Source organism: Aspergillus piperis (genome assembly GCF_003184755.1).
Source record: "Aspergillus piperis CBS 112811 unplaced genomic scaffold BO85scaffold_17, whole genome shotgun sequence".
Classification (NCBI taxonomy): Eukaryota; Fungi; Ascomycota; class Eurotiomycetes; order Eurotiales; family Aspergillaceae; genus Aspergillus; species Aspergillus piperis.
In genome coordinates this window covers 439,790-463,451 of record NW_020291607.1, presented here as the reverse complement: position 1 = coordinate 463,451, position 23,662 = coordinate 439,790, and the positions used below count along the sequence as shown (strand labels likewise).

At 50.8% G+C, this 23,662-nt stretch overlaps 9 protein-coding genes across 9 annotated transcripts; 6 read left to right on the top strand and 3 right to left on the bottom strand.

Annotated features, from left to right (window-relative positions):
- Positions 1 to 203: 203 nt before the first annotated feature.
- BO85DRAFT_522406 (uncharacterized protein) lies at positions 204 to 965 on the top strand (the record flags this gene model as incomplete). The annotated part of the gene is made up of 3 exons (XM_025665258.1): positions 204 to 556; positions 621 to 759; positions 831 to 965. Exons 1-3 carry the CDS (start codon positions 460 to 462, stop codon positions 961 to 963), a joined length of 369 nt encoding a protein of 122 aa, XP_025512931.1. The 5' UTR covers positions 204 to 459.
- A 464-nt stretch (positions 966 to 1,429) lies between these two features.
- Positions 1,430 to 3,047, top strand: BO85DRAFT_377658 (aldehyde dehydrogenase family protein; the record flags this gene model as incomplete). Its single annotated transcript, XM_025656270.1, has 4 exons — positions 1,430 to 1,486; positions 1,545 to 1,614; positions 1,665 to 2,098; positions 2,160 to 3,047. 4 exons carry the CDS (start codon positions 1,430 to 1,432, stop codon positions 3,045 to 3,047), a joined length of 1,449 nt encoding a protein of 482 aa, XP_025512930.1.
- A 391-nt stretch (positions 3,048 to 3,438) lies between these two features.
- BO85DRAFT_490660 (acid phosphatase PHOa) lies at positions 3,439 to 4,909 on the bottom strand (the record flags this gene model as incomplete). The annotated part of the gene is made up of 3 exons (XM_025663669.1): positions 3,439 to 4,537; positions 4,600 to 4,661; positions 4,724 to 4,909. The coding sequence occupies 3 exons, from the start codon at positions 4,907 to 4,909 to the stop codon at positions 3,439 to 3,441; spliced, it is 1,347 nt and encodes a 448-aa protein (XP_025512929.1).
- A 1,472-nt stretch (positions 4,910 to 6,381) lies between these two features.
- BO85DRAFT_426485 (pex2/pex10/pex12 family protein) lies at positions 6,382 to 8,377 on the top strand. The gene is made up of 3 exons (XM_025658116.1): positions 6,382 to 6,963; positions 7,032 to 7,295; positions 7,346 to 8,377. The coding sequence occupies exons 1-3, from the start codon at positions 6,655 to 6,657 to the stop codon at positions 8,216 to 8,218; spliced, it is 1,446 nt and encodes a 481-aa protein (XP_025512928.1). The 5' UTR covers positions 6,382 to 6,654; the 3' UTR covers positions 8,219 to 8,377.
- A 260-nt stretch (positions 8,378 to 8,637) lies between these two features.
- Positions 8,638 to 11,099, top strand: ilv3B (putative mitochondrial dihydroxy acid dehydratase). The gene is made up of 3 exons (XM_025657207.1): positions 8,638 to 9,004; positions 9,082 to 9,295; positions 9,347 to 11,099. The coding sequence occupies exons 1-3, from the start codon at positions 8,846 to 8,848 to the stop codon at positions 10,798 to 10,800; spliced, it is 1,827 nt and encodes a 608-aa protein (XP_025512927.1). The 5' UTR covers positions 8,638 to 8,845; the 3' UTR covers positions 10,801 to 11,099.
- Positions 11,100 to 11,890: 791 nt separating this feature from the next.
- BO85DRAFT_89702 (RNA 5'-triphosphatase domain-containing protein) lies at positions 11,891 to 14,497 on the top strand. Its single transcript, XM_025665770.1, has 2 exons — positions 11,891 to 12,673; positions 12,721 to 14,497. The coding sequence occupies exons 1-2, from the start codon at positions 12,232 to 12,234 to the stop codon at positions 14,490 to 14,492; spliced, it is 2,214 nt and encodes a 737-aa protein (XP_025512926.1). The 5' UTR covers positions 11,891 to 12,231; the 3' UTR covers positions 14,493 to 14,497.
- Positions 14,498 to 15,027: 530 nt separating this feature from the next.
- On the top strand, positions 15,028 to 16,154 carry BO85DRAFT_461696 (40S ribosomal protein eS19; the record flags this gene model as incomplete). The annotated part of the gene is made up of 4 exons (XM_025661803.1): positions 15,028 to 15,057; positions 15,594 to 15,657; positions 15,728 to 15,788; positions 15,866 to 16,154. The coding sequence occupies 4 exons, from the start codon at positions 15,028 to 15,030 to the stop codon at positions 16,152 to 16,154; spliced, it is 444 nt and encodes a 147-aa protein (XP_025512925.1).
- Positions 16,155 to 16,845: 691 nt separating this feature from the next.
- On the bottom strand, positions 16,846 to 17,648 carry BO85DRAFT_89687 (uncharacterized protein). Its single transcript, XM_025665769.1, has 3 exons — positions 17,345 to 17,648; positions 16,993 to 17,225; positions 16,846 to 16,898 (listed from the first exon to the last, which is right to left on the bottom strand). The coding sequence occupies exons 1-3, from the start codon at positions 17,526 to 17,528 to the stop codon at positions 16,869 to 16,871; spliced, it is 447 nt and encodes a 148-aa protein (XP_025512924.1). The 5' UTR covers positions 17,529 to 17,648; the 3' UTR covers positions 16,846 to 16,868.
- A 251-nt stretch (positions 17,649 to 17,899) lies between these two features.
- BO85DRAFT_451895 (CAIB/BAIF family enzyme) lies at positions 17,900 to 20,108 on the bottom strand. The gene is made up of 5 exons (XM_025660696.1): positions 20,001 to 20,108; positions 19,447 to 19,887; positions 19,101 to 19,399; positions 18,552 to 19,052; positions 17,900 to 18,500 (listed from the first exon to the last, which is right to left on the bottom strand). The coding sequence occupies exons 2-5, from the start codon at positions 19,820 to 19,822 to the stop codon at positions 17,958 to 17,960; spliced, it is 1,719 nt and encodes a 572-aa protein (XP_025512923.1). The 5' UTR covers positions 19,823 to 19,887; positions 20,001 to 20,108; the 3' UTR covers positions 17,900 to 17,957.
- Positions 20,109 to 23,662: the final 3,554 nt, after the last annotated feature.

Genomic DNA, 23,662 nt, shown 5'->3' with positions numbered 1-23,662 from the left:
ATCGGGCTTCACGGATTCTCTCCTTCGGGTTTCCCCGCCGAGGAGGGACCGTCCGGGTCATGGTTGTTCCTTTCCGAAAAACCCTAGGGCCGGACCCTGGCAGCTAGTCCCGATCGAACATGACTACTTAGGGCTGGATTTAAGGGTAGAGCCTGAGGTTTGATGTAACGGGGGTGATGATATCATATCCCAACTGGGCACCTCTTTGGGTTGGATGTCGAGACCAGGTTCCAGCAGTAAGAAATGGGGTTCGACTGGAGACTCCTGCACTGCTCGTTACATATCTATGATGTAGGATGATGCAATACTCATAGTGTCCCTGACGACGAAGACACTGAAGATGGCACATATATAGTTCGGACTATTTGTTGCTACTTACTCTGTAGCGCTCACCATTGAAGAAACTCTATCAAGTCTCTTGTTAAGCACTCAAAAACAAACTCTACTATCACTACCACAATGAGCGACTACGACAAGGTTCGCATTGCTTACGATGCCGAAAAGGACCTCAACTCCTACCAGGCCAAGCAGGGCCTTGGTCCTAAAAGCGATTCCAGTATGTCTATCGTCTAGAGATCACACACCACCCTTTGCGACAACCTTGTACTGAACAATTGCAGCCCTTGAGTCTGGAGTGAACGAGATGGTGGACAGGAAGTTCGAGACAGGCATTCGTACTGGCAGAGAAGCAGGCGCTTCCGGCAGCGACCGCAAGCCCATCCCAGAAGAGGAGGGAGGCAGTCGTGATGATCGCGGCCGGTGAGTCTTCTGTCACCCACACAGTGTCATCCATCAAGTATGGGTTGTACTAATATGAGTTGGCTTTCCAGACTCGCAAAGGCTGGACAATTCAACGGCCCTGGTGGCCCTGAGGACAAGGTGAAGCTGGAGTCTGAGCGTCGCCCTGGTGATCAGGATACTTTGGGTATCCAGGATTTGAAGCGTGAGGGACTGGCTCCATAAACACGCTATGTATGATATAATGAAATCCTTTATGAGATATCAAAAGCAACTTGGATTGCCTTGTTTAGCCTTGCTTTTCCAGATAATCAATAGTAGTGTTGTCCGAGTTGATCGGGGGTGGCGTTTTCGTACCAGGAAGTTGAGAAAAGTTACCTGGGACATTGTATGCCACCTCGACAACGGTAGGGCTTGATTGCCCATTTCTCCAGATACATAGCAATATTCACGTGAAGTTCCTTGAGACGCAGGTTGCTTCCATGCTATATGTGTAGATGACCTGCTTTCAGAGCCCTGTACGCGTCAACAGCCAAGCTAACTTGGTTACATTTGGTATTAGAATGAGTAAACTCTACTGCCAGCATGGCTATGACATGCATATAATGATTGATTTTTCGAACATACTGAAGTCATTGTGCTAGATTCTGCTAGGGTGTAATTGTGCTTTCCTAGTCGACACCATCACTTCATGATGATTGATGATACCCAGACTCCAATCGAGACGCGGCTTTTCATCAACGGCGAGGTAGGGTCGATGTCCTGCAAATGGTTGTTTCCGTACTCATTGCAGTTTCAAATAATAGTTTCGACCCTCGTCAGATGACAAAACTTTTCCTGTGATCAATCCCTTTACTCAAGAGCTAGCTGCGGATGGTATGTTAGCAAGGCTATATCAAAGTCCAGCAGAACTTACACACTGTTAGTCCACGAAGCAAATAAAGCCGACGTGAACGATGCCGTTGCAGGCGCGAAAGCCGCATTCCCTGCGTGGAGGGATCTCTCACCTACCCAGAGAGGCAAATACTTTCATAAACTAGCCTCCCTCATCCGTGAGCACGAACAAGAGTTCGCCCGCTTAGAGGCATTGTCTTCCGGGAAGCCAATGTCCCGCTACATCGATGCGAGCGTTGCAGCTGATGCATTCTCCTACTTTGCTGAAGCGGGCTGGACCGTCCAAGGGTCATCTAGCTGGAATACTCCCGGCCAGCTCAACATAACATCTAAGGAGCCATATGGTGTGGTAGCTGCTATTATACCTTGGAATGTCCCGTTCGCCTTCTTCGGCATCAAAATTGCTCCTGCGTTGGCAGCTGGGAACACCATAGTCCTGAAGAGTAGTGAGAAAGCTCCCCTTACCGTGAGTCAATCTCACCAAATATCCCAAGACTCCTTTCACTGGCAGAATTAACACTCAGCAGTGTGCTTTTGGAGCAAAACTGATCGCTGAGGCTGGCTTCCCGCCAGGTGTGGTCAATGTGCTTTCTGGCTATGGTCCAACCACCGGTGCTATTCTAGCCTCACACATGGAAGTGCGCTGTCTCAGCTTCACAGGCTCAACATTGACGGGGAGAAAGATCCAGTCATATGCTGCTTTGTCCAACATGAAGACAGTGCATGCGGAATTGGGAGGCAAGACACCCGCCATTATCTTCCCCGATGCAGACCTTGAATCTGCTGCAGCACAGACTTCATTCAGTATCCAGATCTTTAGTGGACAGACTTGCAATGCTAACTCGCGTATCTACGTACACGAGTCTGTGGCAGACAAGTTTCTGGGTTCATTTAAAAGCATGTTCGGAGCCGCGGTTCTGGGAGACCCTCTAGACAAGGAGACTACCCTTGGTCCACAGGTCGATCAGGTACAGTATGAGCGAGTCAAATCATACTTACTCGCTGGAGAGAAGGATGGTGAACTGACACTCGGAGGTGATGCCAAGAATGGGTATTTTATCAAGCCAACGGTGTTCGAGAATGCTCCAGAGGATGCGCAGATTATGAAAGAGGAGATCTTCGGGCCTGTAGTTGTCATCAACACATTCCGGACGGAGGAAGAGGTACTCGCCAAAGCCAATGATAGTGAGTACGGCTTGTATGCGGCTGTCTTCACGAGGGATATTGACCGGGCTGTGCGAGTGTCGAAGCTGCTGGAGGCCGGTACTGTCGGTGTGAATTGCACGAGTCCTTGTATGCCGAAAGATATACCCTTCGGTGGCTTTAAGGGAAGTGGAATGGGCCGTGAGAGCTTTCTGCATAGCATGGATGGTTATCTTGAGACCAAAGCTATCTTGATCCAGGCAGGATCTTGATAGCTGGTGGTTAGATAGCATGTTGTTTTCTTCAACTTAGGGTTGGCGTTGCCGTTGCGCGTAACCAGTTGTACTAGCTGCACTAACTCTACTCGAAACAAATTGACTACCTTGATGACATACTGCGCAGTCACATGTTTTGTAAGCATTTACGAATACCGGCTTCTTCTGCGGGAAGGAGAATATCAAGAATTTATTGAACTATTCAGTGCTGTTCTCCATTAGCGGAGCTTTGAATTCTCATTTCGTGAGTGTCATTACCATTCATAAAATACATTAAAGCCGCTCTTCTGCATGATTCTGTCCTACTTCATATCGCCTATGCCCCAGTTCTATTTGCAAATGCAACTGGCGCTTTACAATTAAGCCCAAGCTCGAGTGCAGATCACCCTCACAACAAACTGAGCATCAGTCCCATGACGAGACCGGACAGACCAGTGCTGGGTGACACAAGGGAGATACCGGCGTTGGTGGAAGGACTAGGGGAAGAGGAAGAAGAGGTGGAGTTAGTGCTGGAGGTAGTCGACTTCTTGGTCGCTGTGACATTGATGTTGTAGCCGGATTTGGTGTCATAGGGGTAGGGGCTGGTGTAGTTGTAGGTAGGTTGAGTGTTGGCGTAGGTCTCCTTCACAATGTCCAAAATGCCATGACCGGCGGAGCAGGTGGCGTTGGTCAAGGGGTTGGGCCAAACAGAAGAGTACTTGGAATAAATGCCAGCAGACAACGGGCCGGGATAGGTCTCGTTGACATGCAAGTTGGTGGTGTCAACGTTATAATTGACATAGCCAGTCTTGTTCGCAACAATCTCCAAGATGTTAGCACCGCAGTCCCAGCGTCCAAGAGAAGGCAAGCCCCAGTTCGCGGAGAGGGAAGCGATGACAGAGTAGTGGGTGTAGAAGGTATCATCCGTGGTACCCTTCAGGTGATCAGGAATGACACCACCAACTAAAATGCTGAAGATTTTGTTGTGCTTAGCGTAAGTCTCGTCCTCGTCAAAAGTCAGAAGAAGCAGTGTATCATTCATAAAGTAGGAGTTGTTGAGCAAGGGAGTAACCCAGGTGCGCTCCCACTTCGCACCAAATGTGATGTTGGTGTCGTGCGCATCGTTAGTCATGTTGGGAGTAACGAAGCCGTACTGAGGAAGCTTGTGGCTGGCCAAGTCGTCCTCAAAGCTGGTAAAGTTCTTAATCTGGCGCAACCGAGTACTGTTCTCGGCGATGGAGTTGAACAGGACGAGAGGGTTGTGCTTACGAACATAGTCGGGGTCGTAAGTCTTCTGGTTGGAGTAGTTGAATCCCTGGAAACCGGGGTAGGGCTGGTGCTCCTGATACTCTCCCCAAGAAATGCCCTTGGTGTCGAACAAATCGGCAATGGTTGACACGTTGGCGGGAATCTGAATGAAATCATCGTTGTCCATGCCGAAGGTGTCTCCAGCGGCGGAGGCGCAGTAGTTCGGCTCAGAAGGATGAGTGACGGCGTGGAAGTTGGTCCTATGAAGCGTTCAATATCTGCTTCACTCTGGGTGGTCTCATTTACTGGGCCTAAGACTTACAGTGTGATACCCTGGGAGGCGAGCCACTTCATATTCTCGTCGGCGGCCGCATCCGTATAGTCCTGGATAAGATGACAAGTCAGAGAAGAGTACACCCCAAAGTGATCGAAAGTCTGGCACATACGATGTTCTCAAGCCAAACCTGAAAGAAGCGGTTGAAGGCAAGTCCCTGAACGTTCGACACCGGCGAGTACGGCTTGATGGTGGCAGCATCCTTCTCAATTGAAGATATGGAAGGCTCCGACACATTGGTAACCTGGGCATATGCCACCGAGGCTGCCGCCAACAGAAAAGCGACAGTAGTCTTCATCGTGAGATGACTTTCTCTGACGGTAGTAAGCTGGCAATCGTCAGGTGAGAAGCGACAGATGAGGAGGATGATCAGCAGTCAACTACGAGAGAGACAACTTCCAGTGAGAAATGAGCGGGTTGCGACTTCTTATACTGCCAGGGGAGAGGAGAAGAGCGGGCGTTGGTACTACAACTAGAATAGCAGGCAGCAAGGTAAGCAGCAGCACGCGAGGCCATGTGCCCTTTCCATGGGCTGACGGCGCAAACGACTCGGTACCCTGGCAGTGAAGAGCGTATCCACCCAGATACACGACAACGCTTCACCAAGCGACTACAGAGTGAGGGTTGAGAGAAGCACGCGGCCAAGGCGGATGTTCCTATTCGATGACAGTCTGCCCTTTCTTGGCTCTGACTGGGAATAACTACTGGATAGTGAATGACCGTCGACAGCAGGATTGTTCCTAATCCAAGGCCAAGGCCAAGACCAAGACCAAGGTGCCATCGTCCGATATTGTTGGGAGTGTGGTACGCCAAAACCTTAGCAAGTGGGGAGATGGAATCGAGATCCGTCCGAATGCCGGCATACCACTTTTTCATTCATGTGCGGAGACAGGGGGAAGGTAAGACAACAATAATTGCTCGACTAACTATGATGTAACGAAATTATAGTATAGTAGTAGATATCTCCAGCCAGGGATCTCAGCTCCGCAGGCACTAAGGCTTCCCAGCGGCTTGGCACCGCAACCCCAAGCGGGGCGTCAGAGGCAGTCGAGGGCCGCACGTGCACCTCTGGCTGGCTCTGTTTAGTCCGGGGAGCCGAACACCCTGCAGCGTGGTCAAGGGGACTGGCTAGGAAGTCTTTCGGCCCTAATTCGGAGGCCAACCAACCAGGGCGGACCGAACGTCAGTATGCTCGACCCTCGTGCAGCAGATGGAACATTACTAGTCCCCTTCGGAGGATTTCACCAGCAGGAGCTCCATGTCGGTTGAACACCGACATAACATCAGTTCAGGGCGCCGGGGATTGTGGTCGCATGCCACCTTGCTCAAGCTTGGCACATATTATTCTCACTCATAGCTGAACCGAGCTCTGCTCTTAGTTTTCGACTAGCATTCCATTGCTGACTTCGATAGCAAGTAGGGTAGGGTTGCATTCAACTCGTTCACAACTTGTGAGACTGCAGGCTGGTCGGCTTGTGTAATGGGCTCAAAGGTGAGGGTTAAGTAGACTCATGTCTATCATGTAGTCAAGTGATATGCTACCTTTTCTGGCACAGGGGATAGTAATCACAGTGGAGCCGGCAAGCAGGCGGGAAATTAAAATGATGAAGATGGACTCCTATCTTGCTGTATTGCTATCGCCATGTGACTATGTGCATGCTCTTCGGTAGGACGGCATGCATTGATACGTTTTTTTATATTAGAACAACATAGGAATTATAGTATTGTCCAACGGCATTAGCAATTGTCCTCAATATTCTGCTAGGAGCAGCTGATCATCGACCACTTCTTGTATGCACATATCCAGTACAAAGATAACCTGATAGTTAGAAAGGAAGGGCTTATCATCGGTCTAGTCACGTGTTATTATCTCGACCTCGGCTGTTTCTCTTCCGAACGGACAACCGACTGAGCTGGAGCCGTCAACGAACCTACTATGATTGCCAGCACTGCGACTTCGAGGTTGTCGCCTTGACCTTCAATAACCTTCTCCAGGCGCCCTTATAGACTCTCCAGATCTGATATCCCGACAATGATTCAACGATGAGTTCTACAAATTTCGCCGCTGCCCAGGAAAGGGTTCTGGAACGTCGTCGTCTCCGCGAAGCGGAAGCTCGCGCCCGGCTGGCGGAGCAGCAGCGGACGTCGCCGCTCAATCATCCCACTCTTCAGCGACTTCCTTATCCCCTGAATAAACTGCCCCAGTCGGGTTTCTCGTTATGGAATACAATTAGAGGCCGAGAGGGTATCAGGCCTGCGTACCGCGTCGGCCAGGTCGATGCCGAACTGTTAGATGAAGAATTACTGGGACTGTTGAAAGGACAGGTGGGGGACGCATTGAAATATTACGGGGTTAGTCGAAATCCAGATAGGAGATTGGGCGATATTTCGCGGGTAATGCTAACGTCAATCTGTATCAGCCCCAACTACGTGAAGACTGGTCTCATGAGATTCAATTCGCCCTCCGTGCGATCCTTTTCAAGCTCTCGATATGGGACCACGATGCCTCCTATGGCGCAGCGCTGCAGAACCTAAAATACATCGATAGTCGCAGCAAAGGACCCGTGCATTCGGCACCAACAAAGTGGCAGAAATCCCTCTATGGTCTGCTTACAGTCGGTGGCCGCTACGCTTGGGGAAAATGGGAAAGCTGGCTGATTAACCAAGAGAGTGGGTACGAGGAGGTAAGAATACAAGTCTATCGGATCCTTGTGCATGGTGCTCACAAATGCAGCCGTCCCAGGAAGTACGCATGCTCGCCCGCATGACAGATCTCGTTTCCGCCTCTCACTCGATCGCCGCCTTCGTCTCCTTTCTTGTATTCTTGGTGAATGGCCGATATCGGACCCTGGTCGACCGCGTGCTTCGTATGCGCTTGATTCCACCTTCCGCGCAGGCGAGTCGTGAGGTGTCATTCGAATATCTTAATCGTCAACTTGTGTGGCACGCGATGACGGAGTTTCTCCTCTTCCTCTTGCCGCTTGTGGGTATTAGCCGGTGGCGCCGGTGGCTCTCCAGGCTGTGGCGCAAGACACTGTCCACCCTCAAGTCCGGCAGCGAGGACGAAGAACAGACCGGGAAGCAGGGTGAATTGTCTTTCCTTCCGGAGAGAACCTGCGCGATATGCTACAAAGACAACAACCCCACGTCCACGACGGAGGGCGAAGCAATAGCCGCGTCAGCCTCGTCGGGAGGCATCGTCGGGTCAGCCCAGACGGATATAACTAACCCCTATGAAACTATACCCTGCGGTTGTATATACTGTTTTGTCTGCATTGTGCAGAAGCTCGAAGGGGAAGAGGGAGAAGGCTGGGTCTGTCTACGCTGTGGCGAGATCGTGAAGAAATGCAAACCCTGGAATGGCGATGTACTGGAAGAAACACGACCCCAGTCAAGCTCGGGAAAGATGGTAGGGTTTGCAGTGGATGGCGATGACAGCACTGCAAACGAGCTGGGGGCGGAGGATCGCACTGGGAAATCAAGCCCCTTGGAGGAGGTTACGTCGGATGAGGCGCTTCACCACTCAAGCCAATGGTCGACCATCGAGAAGGATGCACTGGAAGAGGTACATGATGAGGAGGCAGAGACGGACGGGTCAGTACAGTAGAGATCCAGCGTCCTTATTTGATGTTACTGGAAGATAGCATTGTATCGTTCTGGTACATTGCCAGTCTACAGTCGTCGGTGTCATGCATGGATGATGATGACAGTTATTATTTGGAGTTGGCTCTTAATGGAAGATACCCAGCAGCGTATGCTCCTCTTGACCTCTTTTGGTGCTCGCAATTAGTGCAGTAATAGTACTCTGTAGAGATATGATGCAGTAGTACTAATCTCGCACTGTACTGGGAATGACGGCTGGCCCACTCTTTACAAGCGGAACCCCACCCAAGCTGCCCGACTGCTCGAATCACAACCAGCGGTTCCTCCCCCCGAGCATCAAGTGCAGCTAATCACATCGAGGATGATTATACCGCGGATCGTGTCTTCCCCGCAACGGACTGCTCGCCGACTGAACCGGGGCACTCGCTCGCCGTACCTCCGAGTCTCCAGGCGAACGAGGGGCTTTGGGACTGCAGACCGCACACATACAGCACGGAGTTCGGTATAGCCTCTCATCACCCCTCATCCTCCATCCCCTCCATATATGGCCCATTGGCCAGTGCAGCTGTTCAATACCTTCTGTCCACTCCACTAGCCCTATTCTCTCTCTTACCCTTCCTGACTCTGCACAATGGACCCCGCCAAACCTGCCGTGACATCCACCTTGGGCGAGGCCAAGTACCTCGAATTTCCCTGCGTGCCAGCGGGCACCAAGCACGAAGATGGTACCCCTGTCTTGAACCGTTGGTCTTCTACTATCACCAGAGGCCATGAATTCCCTGGCGCGAAGGTTGGTAATCAGTGTTTCTTGCATATTCCTCTCCCCGCAGATTCTGGACGAGTGTTGACCTCATGCGAACTGGACAGGCTATGCTCTACGCGGCAGGCATCCCCGATCACAATGCCATGACGAGAAGTCCCCAGGTTGGTGTTGCGTCTGTGTGGTGGGAAGGCAATCCTTGCAATATGCATCTGTTGGACCTGGCCAAGACGGTGAAGAAGGCGATCACGGACCAAGGCATGATTGGATGGCAGTACAATACCATTGGTGTGTCGGATGCGATTGGCATGGGTAGTGAAGGTTGGTGCTGAATAAACACCAATACGCTGGCCGTGTCTAACCGGATGTTAGGTATGCGGTTTTCTCTCCAGACCCGTGAAATTATTGCAGACAGCGTTGAGTCTGTAACGTGCGCTCAATACCATGACGCTTGCATTGCCATCCCCGGATGCGACAAGAACATGCCTGGTGTGGTGATGGGTATGGCGAGACACAATCGGCCCTCGATCATGCTCTACGGTGGTACTATCGAAGTTGGGTATTCCCAGCTTCTTCGGAAGCGTGTAAGCGTTTCGACATGCTTCGAAGCTGCTGGTGCCTACACATATAACACTCTCCGTCAACCGGATGATGGAGGTGATACTAGCAAGAGCAAGGATGAGATTATGGATGATCTGGAGAGGCATGCCTGCCCGAGCGCGGGAGCATGTGGTGGTATGTTCACGGCCAACACCATGGCTACAGCAATTGAGTCCATGGGCCTCTCCTTGCCCGGCTCGTCTTCTACCCCTGCATCCTCCCCAACCAAGATGCGTGAGTGTGTCAAAGCAGCCGAAGCCATCAAGGTTTGCATGGAAAAGGACATCCGTCCTCGGGACTTGTTGACCAAACGGTCTTTCGAGAATGCCCTGGTCATGACTATGGCCCTGGGAGGAAGCACCAATGGTGTGCTTCACTTCCTGGCTATGGCCCGCACTGCCGGCGTGGACCTTACTCTAGACGATGTCCAGCGGGTCAGCAACAAGATCCCTTTCATTGCAGACCTGTCCCCTAGTGGGAAGTACTACATGGCGGACCTCTACGAAGTAGGAGGCATCCCGTCGGTCCAAAAGTTGTTGATCGCAGCTGGTCTGCTTGATGGCGATATTCCCACTGTGACCGGCAAGACTCTGGCCCAGAACGTAGCATCACACCCATCGTTGTCTGCTGACCAGGTCATCATCCGTCCCCTGGACAACCCTATCAAGGCGACGGGCCATCTTCAGATCCTGCGAGGTAACCTTGCACCCGGCGGTGCGGTTGCTAAGATTACCGGCAAGGAAGGGCTCCGGTTCACGGGTAAGGCGCGCGTGTTTGACAAGGAGCATCAGCTCAACGAGGCCCTGAACCAGGGCAAGATCCCTCACGGCGAGAACCTGGTCATTGTTGTTCGCTACGAGGGCCCTAAGGGTGGCCCGGGAATGCCGGAACAGCTCAAGGCCAGTGCAGCGCTCATGGGAGCCAAGCTCACCAACGTGGCACTGATTACGGACGGTAGATACTCTGGCGCTAGTCACGGATTCATTGTGGGGCATATTGTCCCTGAAGCTGCCGTAGGAGGGCCCATTGCCGTTGTTCGGGACGGCGATGTGATCACTATTGATGCCGAATCAAATGCCATCACTATGGATGTATCGGATGAGGAGGTGCAGCAGCGTCTGCGGGAGTGGAAGCCCCCAGCACCGCATGTCACACGAGGTGTGCTGGCCAAATATGCCCGGTTGGTGGGAGATGCCTCGAACGGAGCCATGACGGATCTATTTTAGGTGGATTGGTATGAATGTGGCTCAATTCCCAGTTTCTCAATAAAATTATTTGTTTATTCCAAGATGTATCCATACTATAACCCAACTTGGCTGTGGAGACTGTCTCCAATGACGCAGCTGTCCTGTCATGGTAGTACTCTGGAATAGTTTGACACTATGTACACATCAGGAATCAAAATACAGGATGACAACAAAGGACAGTTAGTAGTGATGCTCTAACCTTCTATCATATTCATTTATACAAGTCTCCTATTAAATTAATAGAAGATGGTCTCGTGTTTGGAGCGGCGAGAACTCCGGCATCCGAAAGACCCCAAAGGGACTAGCGCGGGATGAGTCATCCAGGAAGCTGCAGCGTGACGCCATGAGTGGATGTGAATCACCGCCGGCAAATTTGCGACAAACCAAAGTATCGCAGATCCTCCACGGTCTTGCCTCCGACCCTCTGACAGGCCTGTTGTTTGTCGCCGCTCCCTGTCGTTATCCGCCACCATTTCTGCTTCTCTTCCGGATTCCGCTCCGCGATCCAGCCCGCCTGCAGTTACTCCAGTTAAGGTTTGCGTTCCTCAGTCGCAAAGTGTGGTTGCGATTTTCTATTGCTGGTGCTGCACAAAGCTAGGTATGAGTGTGCCCACCGCTGCCAAACTCCGCCCACCATTCACTCTGAAAGTTGACGCTGTACTCTCATGAGTCCCCCGTACGACTGGTTTTTGGGTGGCTTTGGGATCATAGCTGACCTGCCTCACAGTTCTTTTGCGACGTCAGGCGCATCATCCTCCGCATCACTCTGCCGCCGACTGGAATCTCCGCGCAAAACGCTCCATGTGACCCGGAGGTTACTTGGGTCAACCAACAATTGAGATACCGTCGTCATTCGGTTGGAATCAATCCTTAAAACAAATTGGGCCGTCGTCCTCCTTGCTTTGGTTCAAATAAAGACCTGGTGGATCTGTCAGATTGTCCGGAACGCCTAGGCGCAGCCAGCAGACCAACGTGACGGATACCCAGCATTCATTGGTCCAAACTATCCCGGGGCGCAGTTAAAGTCGTGCCTAAGAACAAGCTCTCCTTACCTCAAAATAGTCTACTCCAAACTCGTTTCCTCATAGCGCGCTATCGTTGGGCTTCCCGGCTGCTGAGTGTTTCGATCGACCCGCTCCGTTGCCTCACTATCGATCCCGGAGACTCTCCTGACCCGCCAAAGAGGTGCCGTTCTCTCGGCTCGTGTGAACTTCGACTCGCATTCCAGAACGGATCCTCTTCGCTCCCGATCGTTGGTCCCTAAACGGAGGGATCCCTGACACTAGGTGTTAAGGCGTGGGCGATCGGTGAGCGGTAATAAGGTTCCTGTTTAGGGGCGACGCAGCTTCGCGCCTGGACCAGTCGGTAGTCTTATAAGTATCCCCAACATTGTCTTCGTCGCCGCCGGGGATGGGGTCGACAGATGTCCCTCTAACCTCCCCTACCACCTCTCGGTCCGGTCTTGTGGATTTTGGTGCTTCTCTACGCCTTTGGGACTCGACTTACACTGCCTTCACCAATTCTGGTGCTTTTGCTTCACTCGCCCGTCTTTGTAAGGCATATAGCTATGATGGCACGGTGAATTGGGGAAAGGTCGTTTTCCTGACTACTTGTTTCATCACTATGCTGGGTTGCGGAGTCATTTCTTCCGTCCTGCGGCGCAAGGCCTGGGGCCAAGTCTCAGGAAAGGCACGTTTTCGTCGAACGCGCAAAGGCTTATCCAAGCGTTCTGAAGGAGTGGTCACTTCTTCAGATGAGGAAGACTACGATAGCACGGGATCTCTACGCCATGGCACTGAAGGCACTGTTGCGGAGAAGACGGAAGTGCCTCAACAAAAGCAGAGCGAGAATGGTTGGTACCCTCTCAGTGTTTCAATGTTGGATACTGACATAGACAAGCCCATGATACAGACCCAGGCCTCCTGAAGAAGCACTCATCATACCTGTCATACACAACATCTACGGCGACATATCCTTCTATCAGAACGTTCTTTCGTCCGCATCCTCAAAAGGACAAATTGCCCACTAAGCCCTCGCCGATTCCGTTGTTGGTCTTTGTGCATGGCTTGGGTGGATCTCTTGCGCAATTCAATCATCTGCTTACGAGTCTTTCCAATGTCGGGCCTTGCTTTGGGATCGATCTCCCTGGGTGCGGCTTGTCGTCTTTTTCGCCCACTTCTTGGGACGCGTATACTGTGGAAGCGCTGGCAGAGTTGCTTGCTACAGCCATTGAGCAGCACCGGGACAAGGAAGCAGGCCAAGAAGTGGTTCTAATCTCTCATAGTCTGGGCTGTTCGCTGTCTGCTTTATTAGCATCCTCCACGTCTTCGATAGGCGCTGGTTTGAAAGAACATATTCTTGGTCTCATTGCCGTCTGCCCTCGCGCTGCACCTCCACCCCCACATGATGTTACCAAATTTCGCCGGCTTCTTCATGTACCCAGCCCAATCTTCGACCTCTGGCGCTACTGGGATCGGCGGGGCGGTTTACACAGCACCAGCGTGAACAGGCTTGTCGGCGCAGCAGCAGATCCCGATACCAGAGGCCTCCAAGTCCGCTATAACAAGCAGAGCAAGACGGCCGTGTGGAGACGGATGGCATGGGGAACACTGCCGTCGTATGACAGTAATGGCAAGGCCGTCGGAGGCATCCCGGGCGAAGATGTATGGGCAGGCGTGCGCACGCCCGTTCTCCTAGTGGCTGGTGAAGCGGATGCGGTGAACAAACCTGCAGAGCTAAAGAAGATCCTGGAGTTCTTTGCCCGAGCAGGGTGCAGCGTGGATGACGACGCGGATGGAGTGAGCTCCAGTCCCGATGCATCCGCAGTTCACGATAAGATGCCGGCATCGTATGATCGGCGGGCACACGAAGAGGAATTCGGGGTGGAGCCACAGATTGAAGAGAAGGAGATCACGAGTGAGTCTGATCAGCCGGGATCTCGGCGGTCGGTCAAGACTGTTATCTTGCCTGCTCCGGCGTCTCATGCTTTGATCTACGACCGTGCGACGTACCGCACTCTTGCCGGGATCATCCAAGACTTTCTCAGCCAGCACATCGATAACCGCCTCAGCATGGGTTGGCAGCTGCAATATCTCAATACGTCAGGAAAGTGGGACGTGAAGAACCTGGCGAAGTGGAAGAAGGTTGCTCCAGTGTCAGAAAGAATTGCTGACACCTTTGCGGCGCTCAAGATGCTCCGGGAGGTGGACGAAGAACACAACCCTGTGCTGTTTTCTCAAGCTTACCGCGACAAGATTTACGCTGTGATTGATATCAGCTACGAGAATCCGGTGTACAATCCCGCGTCCATGGAGAAAGGCGGCATCCACTACCACAAGCATCCCACGGTGTCAAAAATCCCACCTACTCCAGACGAGGTTCGCGACTTCATCGCACTAGTAGACCGACTACAGAATGAAATCACTGAGAAGATGGAGAAGTCCGGCAACCCCGCGGGTCCACGGCCGGTGGTAGGAGTCCACTGTCATTACGGATTCAACCGCACGGGATTCTTGATTGTCTCGTACTTGATCGAACGGCGCGGATTCAGTGTGCCGGAAGCGATCGAGGAGTTCGAACGGCGACGTCCACCGGGCATTCGTCACGAACACTTTATTGATACCCTATTTGTGCGATACTGCGTTGGCCTGAAGCGGGCGCCAACGCTGTAGGAAGAATGAGTTAGATTTGGCAGGGCAGGCGTTGGCTGGGATATTTCGGGTTACTTTTTTTCTCTTCTCGTAATGGAGGATAATGGGTTTTCGCTTTATGAATCACGATAATTATACCATAGACTGTACAGTAGGGATGGAGAAGAAATAGAGAAATACGTATGCTGAATATGCTCCTTATCTAATGTTAGTAGTAATTGCTCACTAATCACGGATCTACATGATATCAAAGTAAGGCATCAATATAATTCATGCCTGAACGCACGACCCCAGTCACATGACCCATCAAAAACTCACCGCCCAGCACCATCTGCCCCAGGCACCAACTTAGGGTACGGCTAACCCAAAGAGGCTAAGCGAAGCGCCCACAGCCAACCGAGAAGCACTACTCGCGCAAAGTTGTGTGCGAATCCGAAATTTCGAGGCTTTCTGACCCCGACTCCCCTTCAACGACGACAACGACCGACCCATCCCCCTCCACGCCTCCCTCGTCCCTCTCTTCGATTCCCCGTTCGAGGTTCAACAAGTCGCAAAAATGGGTGGTGTCACCGTTCGCGATGTCGACGTAAGTCATGTCATGTTAAGATTCGAGATTGGTTGGTCGGTGCGGAATGGGATGGATGGCTATGGCATGGCACAATATGGCACGGCACGATCAGGACAAACCGACAAAAAAAAATGAGATTTTATCTGGTATCGGCATTCGACGGAGCAAACGACAATCATATATATCTATCTGGGATCGAATTTGGGCGCATCAAGCAAGGCTGGGTACATATACTCTCTGAGTATCAGATGTGATGAGTTTTGGGTATGGATTGGGAAATATGCAATGCTTGCACGACTATGCGATTGTGTACTCCAGCCATGTATATTGGATATGGAGATTCTGGATCAAATGGATGTTATGGGGATCAGGAACGAACTGGAACTACTGCCGCCGCGACATGCAGGATATGTCCAGATTTGCCGATACGTGCCGTGCCATATTATATGCCATGCCGTGCCATGTCATGCCTGAATGCGCACCTGCCAGACAATCTACGATATAGGATGTTTTATGGACGGAGTGGCTAACAGGATTCTTTTCCTTGGTTATAGGCGCAGAAGTTCATCGCTGCTTACTCTGCTTTCCTGAAGCGTCAGGGAAAGCTCCCCATTCCTGGTTCGTGCACATGGGATTCTTCCGAACAATCGCAACCATCAGATCAAAATTACTAATACGGTTTAAACAGGATGGGTTGACACTGTCAAGACCTCCGCCTCCAACGAGCTCCCTCCCCAGGACGCCGACTGGTACGACAACTGCCATTGATTCAAACATATTTGAAGAAAACAAAGAACCAGCATGATTAACGAATACTTGCAAATAGGTACTACATCCGCGCCGCCGCCGTCGCTCGCCACATCTACATGCGCAAGACCGTCGGTGTTGGCCGTCTCCGCAAGGTCCACGGTTCCACCAAGAACCGCGGCTCCCGCCCCGCCCACCACGTCGATGCCTCCGGCTCCGTCGACCGTAAGGTCATGCAGTCCCTCGAGAAGATCGGTGTCCTCGAGCACGATGAGGAGAAGGGTGGCCGTCGCATCACCCAGAGCGGCCAGCGTGATCTTGACCGTATCGCCAAGACCACCGTTGACGAGGAGGAGGACGAGGAGTAAATTAGTCTCTCCGGATGCTCGAGCTAAAATAATGAAAAAGTCCTGATGTTACTCTTTTTCTCCGAACCCCTTACCTTCTGTCTTCTCTACCTACACCTGGCAAACTCCCTATTGAAGCTGAGCTAGGCTTTTAGCTTCTTTGCTGTGTTTTTTCTTATAAAAACTCCCCGTTTGTCTTCTGACACCAAATCCCGCGCGGGTTTGGATGGGGGCCACCCAAAGGGGGGGTGTGTTGGGTTAGATGGGGAAATGGAATATTGGGACGAATGAGTGGCTACGACAGGGAGAGGATGACTTGACTACTACTACTACCTTTTTCTCTTTTTTTTTATCGATCAATTGGTTGTTCCTGCGGGCATAAAGGACAATTCATATATCTGGTGTAGATTTTTGCCTAAGTTTCCTCTCCCGATAGATGTATAGAGCCCGTCTAGAAGCCAGCCATCATGGACATAGGTGTTCAAGCCTATATGCAAGCCCATCAACGAGACCCGCAGCATAAGAACAATTGTGTAAAGCATACAACCATATACAAGAACCAACTATATACATCATCATCATCGTCACCATGCAATCAATGCCCATCCACCTACTCTACTATGCAAATACGTCTGTCTATCCAACACCCCATCCTCACCCTAATACTACCTACCAAAGTATCATACTAACTCAATCCTAAACCCCACAACCTACTCCTCAATCCCAACTAAGTACTTATTTCTTCCCACCCTGCGCCGTCGGATCCTAAACAATACAGAGAATCACCAGTTAGCCAACCTTATACATACACCTCAAATAAAGTATGGAAAGAATATGAGAGAGAGAGAGAGAGAAATACCAAATAAACCTGATAAAACCGCATTTTCTCGACCTTCTCATCAAACACGACCCTCCCCGCCCAAGGCACCTCAATCTCCTCATCAGGCTTTCCAGCCTCCACATCCTTTCTCAGCACATACTTCACCGTCCCATACAGCATGAGTTCTCGCTCCGCGCCGAAATACACCCGCTCGGGGGTGTGTTTGCGGCGCGCGACGTGGGTCCAGAGGCCGTGGCGGAGGGTGAGGATTTCTGTTGTATTATCCATATTTGTTAGTGTATGTAAGTCAGAGTTGTGGTTCGGATTAAATTGATAACCAGTAGTAGGTGTAATCGCATAAGGAAAAGGGTAAAAAGAGGAGAGAGCATACCATCCAACCCCTTCGCAACCTTCGAGCCCATAATGAGCGTCGCATCTTCCGTGAAATTCGTCACGTATTCGTTATGCAGGGATTCGGTGTCGCTGATGCGGTAGAAGTTCTCCAGGAAGGAGATCATGGCGGCGCTGGTGGGGGGGAGGAGGGTGGGTGGGGGGGTGGTGATTGTGTAGCTCATTTTGGATGTATAGTATGTACTAATTATTCTTGGGTTTGGGGGTGGGTGTTGTAAATTGGATGGGGTAGGGGTAGTTGTAAGGGGATGGAAGAATGGTATACTTTTTATTTAATGGATGCTGCATAGATCGGTGATGTAAGTAGTAACTTGGTAGTGGATTTGGTGAGGGGAGAAGATCTGTCGGGCCGATGGAGGGACTTCCGATAAAAGGATGGATGGATGGCGGCGATGGTTATCGGATCCGATCGGTATGGTGATTGTATTCTTATCCGTCTTGGCTGAGGGGAGCGCTGTTTTGCTTGCGTAAGAGTTGGGAGGGTATCTTGGCTAGTCTTTCTTTATTTCTACGTAGTGTAGTTTACTGTGCTTGCTTTGTGGTGATGTTCATTACTGGTAATATTTGTCATAAATGGTCCTATGTATGTAGGTCTACGCCTTCCGGCTATCAACATCCTTCTCAAAGTCCTCCCAATTCGCTGCATCAGTACCGTTGGGGCGACTGGACCGAACAAACGAGTTATCGACACCCTCGATCTCTGCAATCGGGCGAACGATCTCAATGTCCGCATTGTACGCCTTAGAGAACCATTTCTCCGTAAGGGCCTCGGCGCCAGCCTCCTCAGGAGCACGGTAGAGGTGAGGGAAACGTGCCTGCATTATCTTAAGAACGGTCGATGAGATGCGATCAACGCTGTCACAATGACGAAGCTTGAAGAACTCTGCGGGCTGCGCGGCGCGCATCTTCTCTTGCATGGCCTCTGAGTATTGGCCTACGGCAAAGAGAAGCAGGTCGTAGTGCATGAGAGACGCTTTGCCGTGGTACGAACCGCCGTATTTGGCGCGGTTGTAGAGACCAGTCAGGGCGGCAATGGCGCCCATGCAGCCGGTGCCGTAGTCGGAGATGGGGAAGGGGGGGACGACAGGGCTGGAGAGGCCCATGAATTGACCTTGAGCCCAGGCGATACCGGTGACCTGTTGTATATTAGTTATCTATACTCGTGTTGAGTTGCAGGCAGCACTTACGCAATCGGCGATCTGCTGCCAGCCAGGACGGCCGGCCCACTCTCCTTCATAACCGAAACAATTTTCGTTGACGTACACAATGCCCTTGCCGCGCTTCTCAGCTAAAGCAGCAAGAGCATTGGGGCCATAGCCCAGCTTCTCAAGCGCACCAGGGCGGTACCCGTCCACAACAACGTCGGCATCAGCCACGAGCTGCTCGAACTGGCGGCGACCTGCTTCGCTCTTGAGGTCCAGGTCGGCGGCGTGCTTGCCCATGTTGCCGTCAACTTGGAAGAAAGGGACATCGGAGAGGTTGGGGCTGGTGATCTTTAGCACGTCCGCACCGTATTCGGCTAGGATACGTGCAACAGTAGGGCCGGCAATGATGCGGCATAGCTCCAGAACCTTGACACCTTCGAGGACTCTCTTGCTGCCGTTGCGGCTGGCTGGGAATGGGGTCGGCGGCAAGTCTCCATTCAGACGGCTGACTTTCCACGGAGGCTGTTGGACGTTGAGTGCTCCCTGGTAGCTTGTCAGCGTTGCTTGGTGGGTATATGGCAGGGATCATACATGCGGGGTCTTCTTGAAATCCTCATATTTGAATGCGGTCACACCCGCCTGTCGTCTTTCTCTGTTCATCTCTTCCAGCTCTGCGGCGCTGTACTTTTGCACGTGGCTCTCAATGACCTTGATGATCTCCTCGTAGTCTGTCAGGTCGGGACGCTGCCCTTCCAGGCCAATCATGTTGAGCGTTGTGGTGGCCTCCAACGAGCCGTGGATGTGGAAGTACTCGTTGTCGTTCTTGGTCTTGTAGAGGTTCGCCGACATCCGGCGGTAGCCATTGGATTGGGCTGCAAGCAAGTCGGTATCTACGTCTGTTAGCTTGGGTTGAATGTACTTGGAATGGGCAGCTTACCCTTGAGCTTCTTCTTCACCTCGGGGTCCAACTTGGACAGCCCGTCGACCTTAGCCATATAAGCCTGGCAGCCGAACGCAGTCGCCCGTTCAAGACTTATGCTGACATTGCGCTTGTGTTCAGAAGGTCCATAGCGGAGGTCTGCAATAGCACCGGCTACGGAACCCTCAACACCCTTAAGGGCAGCAAGCGTCTCGGTTTCCTTAAAAGGAATTGGAAAGTAAACTTCGTCATGTGTTGAAGAGAAAGAAACGGCATCCTTGCCCTCAGTCACTTCTTTAGGTAAATCAAGCTGCTCAGCTTGATCACAGAGAAAAGAAAAGATGCGCCCAGCTTCGCGAACTGGTGAATAGTCCACCGCGGAAGATCCCGCCATGATGTCAGTCAGTACTAGGTGGAGCTTCGTGAGTAGATGTGTGTGCGACAACGATTCTTCCTCAACTGCAAAAGCAAATTGTTAGCGCGGGATCCCACACGGCTGTCAGTTGCAAAGAATAGTTGAGGTGAAACCTTGCCTTTTAATAGGCAAGATTTTCGGCACGGCTGGGGCCTACTTCAAAGGCAGTGAATATTGTGCCGGGAATATTCCGACGTTTGGTCCGTCGGGTGAAGGTGCAGTGGTGAACACACGGCTGTGAGTAACTGCACAGCTGTGAACGCGCAGATGTGGACCAATCGGTAGGTGAATGGGCGCAGGAAACCATTATGCTTGTTGGAGAGGCGAATTATGGGCCAGGATAAGGGCAGAGGGACGAACCCCGCAGAGGGGATTCCGAAAGGTGGACCGGCTTTGCGACGTGCACTTTTCGGATGCGTCGCCGATAAGATCGGAAGCGGAACCCTCCGGCTTTGACTCGGCTGAGATAGGCGTCGATCTCATTTATCTCTATGGCCTGTCATATAGCATGTATTGAAAACGAGTTTGACATGTTGGCGTGCATCATGTTGCAGGCCTATTGCTGTAGACACTAGTGTGATCAACAGATGAGATATTGCATGTACATAGGCCATCAGTATCCTATTTCGGAGACGAACCCTTCCGAATCACCCCTCAATTGACATTCCTATACAAAGGAAAACAAGAGAATTAAAGGCCTATCCATTTGGGTTGATATGGTAGACAAGTAGACAGTATGACTCGTCTCGTATGATTGCTTGTTCCCCACCAACGAGCCCTTCTAATCCAATCTTATCATCCAGGATAGTACCATTCGGGAACAGTTACTCGTATGGTCGAGCAGTAGTATATTGGAAGGCTCACCTCAACTATCATGGTACCAGGTGCGCAGCTGACCGGGCCAGTTGTGCCTATATAAATCTGGAGTAAGTAGTATATTCTTCTATATTTTCTGTGTGCTATGCGCAGACAGCGTTCTGTGTAGCTAAATCGGCTCATATATATTAACATTAGTTCATTCAAGCCACCGTGCCGGGATTTCGGCGTAAATGTTCAGCAGAACCTCATACGACCGTAGCCAATGCGCTCGGCAGGCGCTTGCGAGGTATTATATTACGTTGGAAGTAAAGTAGGTAGTACCAACTTAACATCTCCCAATGAAAGTCTGCTTTGTCGTGGCTGGTCGGAGTCTTCAAACAAATAGCAGGTATTGAGACTGTCAAAACCCGCTCCTAGTGGCTTTTATAGTATATTTTCCGATTACTGCAAACGAGCTACCCCTTGTTGAGAAGGGCCTATTTTGGGGAACTGAATTGAGCAGAGCCAGTGTGAGAATTATCCTCTATGTCTGTCCCCTATCTGGACTGCAGGAGCTGGAACAAGAGTATTGGGTTTGATATGTTACGCTCCCAACTTCCCAAATCTCGACGTGTAGACCAACGGACAGTCACACCATGATAGGGTGCTGGAACCTTCGCTCCAGCTTAAATTTCTCTCAGGCTATGGGCGGCATGCCCATTTTCCACGGTCTCAGAGAAACATGATTTCTGCCGCGTTCACTCCGGTCCCCAGGCCAGGGGCAGTCTTCGCAGCTCGGATATCATGGTCCTTTCTGTTTGGCACGAACGTTATCTTGTCCTTGAGCGCGTCCGAGATGAAAGTGGCGTCGACCACGATAGGATGTTTGTTCCTGATGAAGAGATCAAGCCTAGTATTCAGAATGTCAAAACTAGACCTCCTTTTACTCAACGTTATAGTCATTCGCTGGCTTCTCCTTTTCGGCGCCAGGTCCGACCATAGCAATACCGTAGCCAACGGTCTTGTCTTTCAATTGAATTATTATAATTAACCACCTCCGAGTATGTAAGAGCCACGAACATGGGGCACCAGGGGATGCCCTTGTCCTCCAGCCAGACAGTCAAACCGGGAGGTATGCGGTTGGGGCATATATCACCCTCTCCATTGAAGTCAGTAGCCCACCTTCGGCCTCGTGTAGTAGCAGCGATACTAGTATCATGTAAGATATTATAAACCCACGCGTCAGACTAACACACTTGGACGAATGGTCACTGATACGACAGAATAGCCCCCGCTGGACATGATACCAAACTGCCGCGTTCGCTCCGGTTCGGAGCGATCAACGACTTCTAAGCGGTGGATATAGAGTTAAGAAAAATACAAGAGAAGAATATCATGGTGCTTTAAGTGTTGTTCCATTTGATGGTTCGATTCATGTTAGTTACATGAGTAGATGATTAAAGGAGTTAAAAAAACAGAGGGGAAGCCGGTGTGTCTTTAACAAACAAGGCAAGCACGCTGCAAGTTGACATCTGATATTCTAGCCCTATTGGATACATTGGTGCTGCATGGTTGCTATCCTGGCCTCCCTTCGCTCAGATAATTCATGGGTCAACTAAGCTCGCACATATTTTTAAACGATTGAACTTGGATAACAATAGGAGCATGACTCTCTCGATCCTGTGGAATGAGGGACATTGGGTTGCAGAGATGAAAGGTCTTACATGGTTGGACTACCAGACACGCATTATCTGCCTAAGTACCACGTTTAGTGTTAGTATATGCGAAACGCCTATCAGCCGCAGGTGTGCTATTTCTTAGGCACTAGAAAGGTTCGCGAAAAGAAGCTGCATGCTTGGATCCCTTGTGACCTTGGGAGTAAGACGCACCTATAAATATATAGAATTAAAAACTATGTTGCGGTATCGATTTCTTCTGTACGATTGTCAAACATGCAAGTGCACTACAAGGTCATATGGATGACAGAAGTTTGTATGAGCTTAGAAGTTCCATGAGTGCTCAGTAGCTCAGTGGCGGTATCACAACGAATCGTAGCACCGGATAATATTACATTGGGCATCGATTAATCACCCCTAATATACTACCCAGCTGCCCGACGTCTATAGTTATAAAGTTACATTGTGTTCTATGTTGTAATTTTGCTAGTCCATATATTTGGCTATAAATGTGGCACAGATTCGCCACAGTTTATGGTTGTAGACTGTGGCTGCGGCTGCGGCAGATCGTATGGAAGATGTAGATCCCGTATATTGCTTTTCAACTATGGGTCTCAGGCTGCCTTTTCCTTCTAGTCGTGACAATAGTATGTTCAATCGAAAGTTCCATGGAATTCCCAACCAATCTGCATAAGGGTGATAGATCATAACAGTCCCTATCGTTTAGGGGGGGAGTGACAATAATAGACCACTACTATTTATTTAGATGCGGCGTTGCTGGAAATAGTCTTACCTTTAGCCTCTAGTTTATTGAATCCACTTCTAAGGATATAAATAACATACCCACTATGCAGTAGATACTTACTCTATTGAATAGTAGATCGAGCATTCTGATACACCACTATTTAATAATGTTATCCACCCCGACAATTTGAAGTCAACGTGTAAAGACACCTCAGTTTATAATCATCGTCAACGAACGGAGAACCATCCCCCGTCAACTCCTCTTTCTAGTACGATTGGTGGGGGCGGATGTTGATCGCATGCGGCACAAGCAAAACGACATTAGAACCAGAGTAGAAAAAGCAAAGGAGAAAAAGGCCCGAGCGGAGATGCATAGACATCACGAGCCCGTCTCAGCCAGTGAGCGATTGTCCATTTCCCCCAACCGACATCCCAACCAGCCTGATATGGCCGATGAGAACATGACACCCCCGTACTATTCGATGCAAGCCTGCTGCATGAGCAAAAAAGCAGACAGGCAATCTAATGAACGTCGACATATCTAGCAAAAAGTATATGATGCAACGATCCAACAGATGGATAAAGAGTCCAGTAAGTAGAT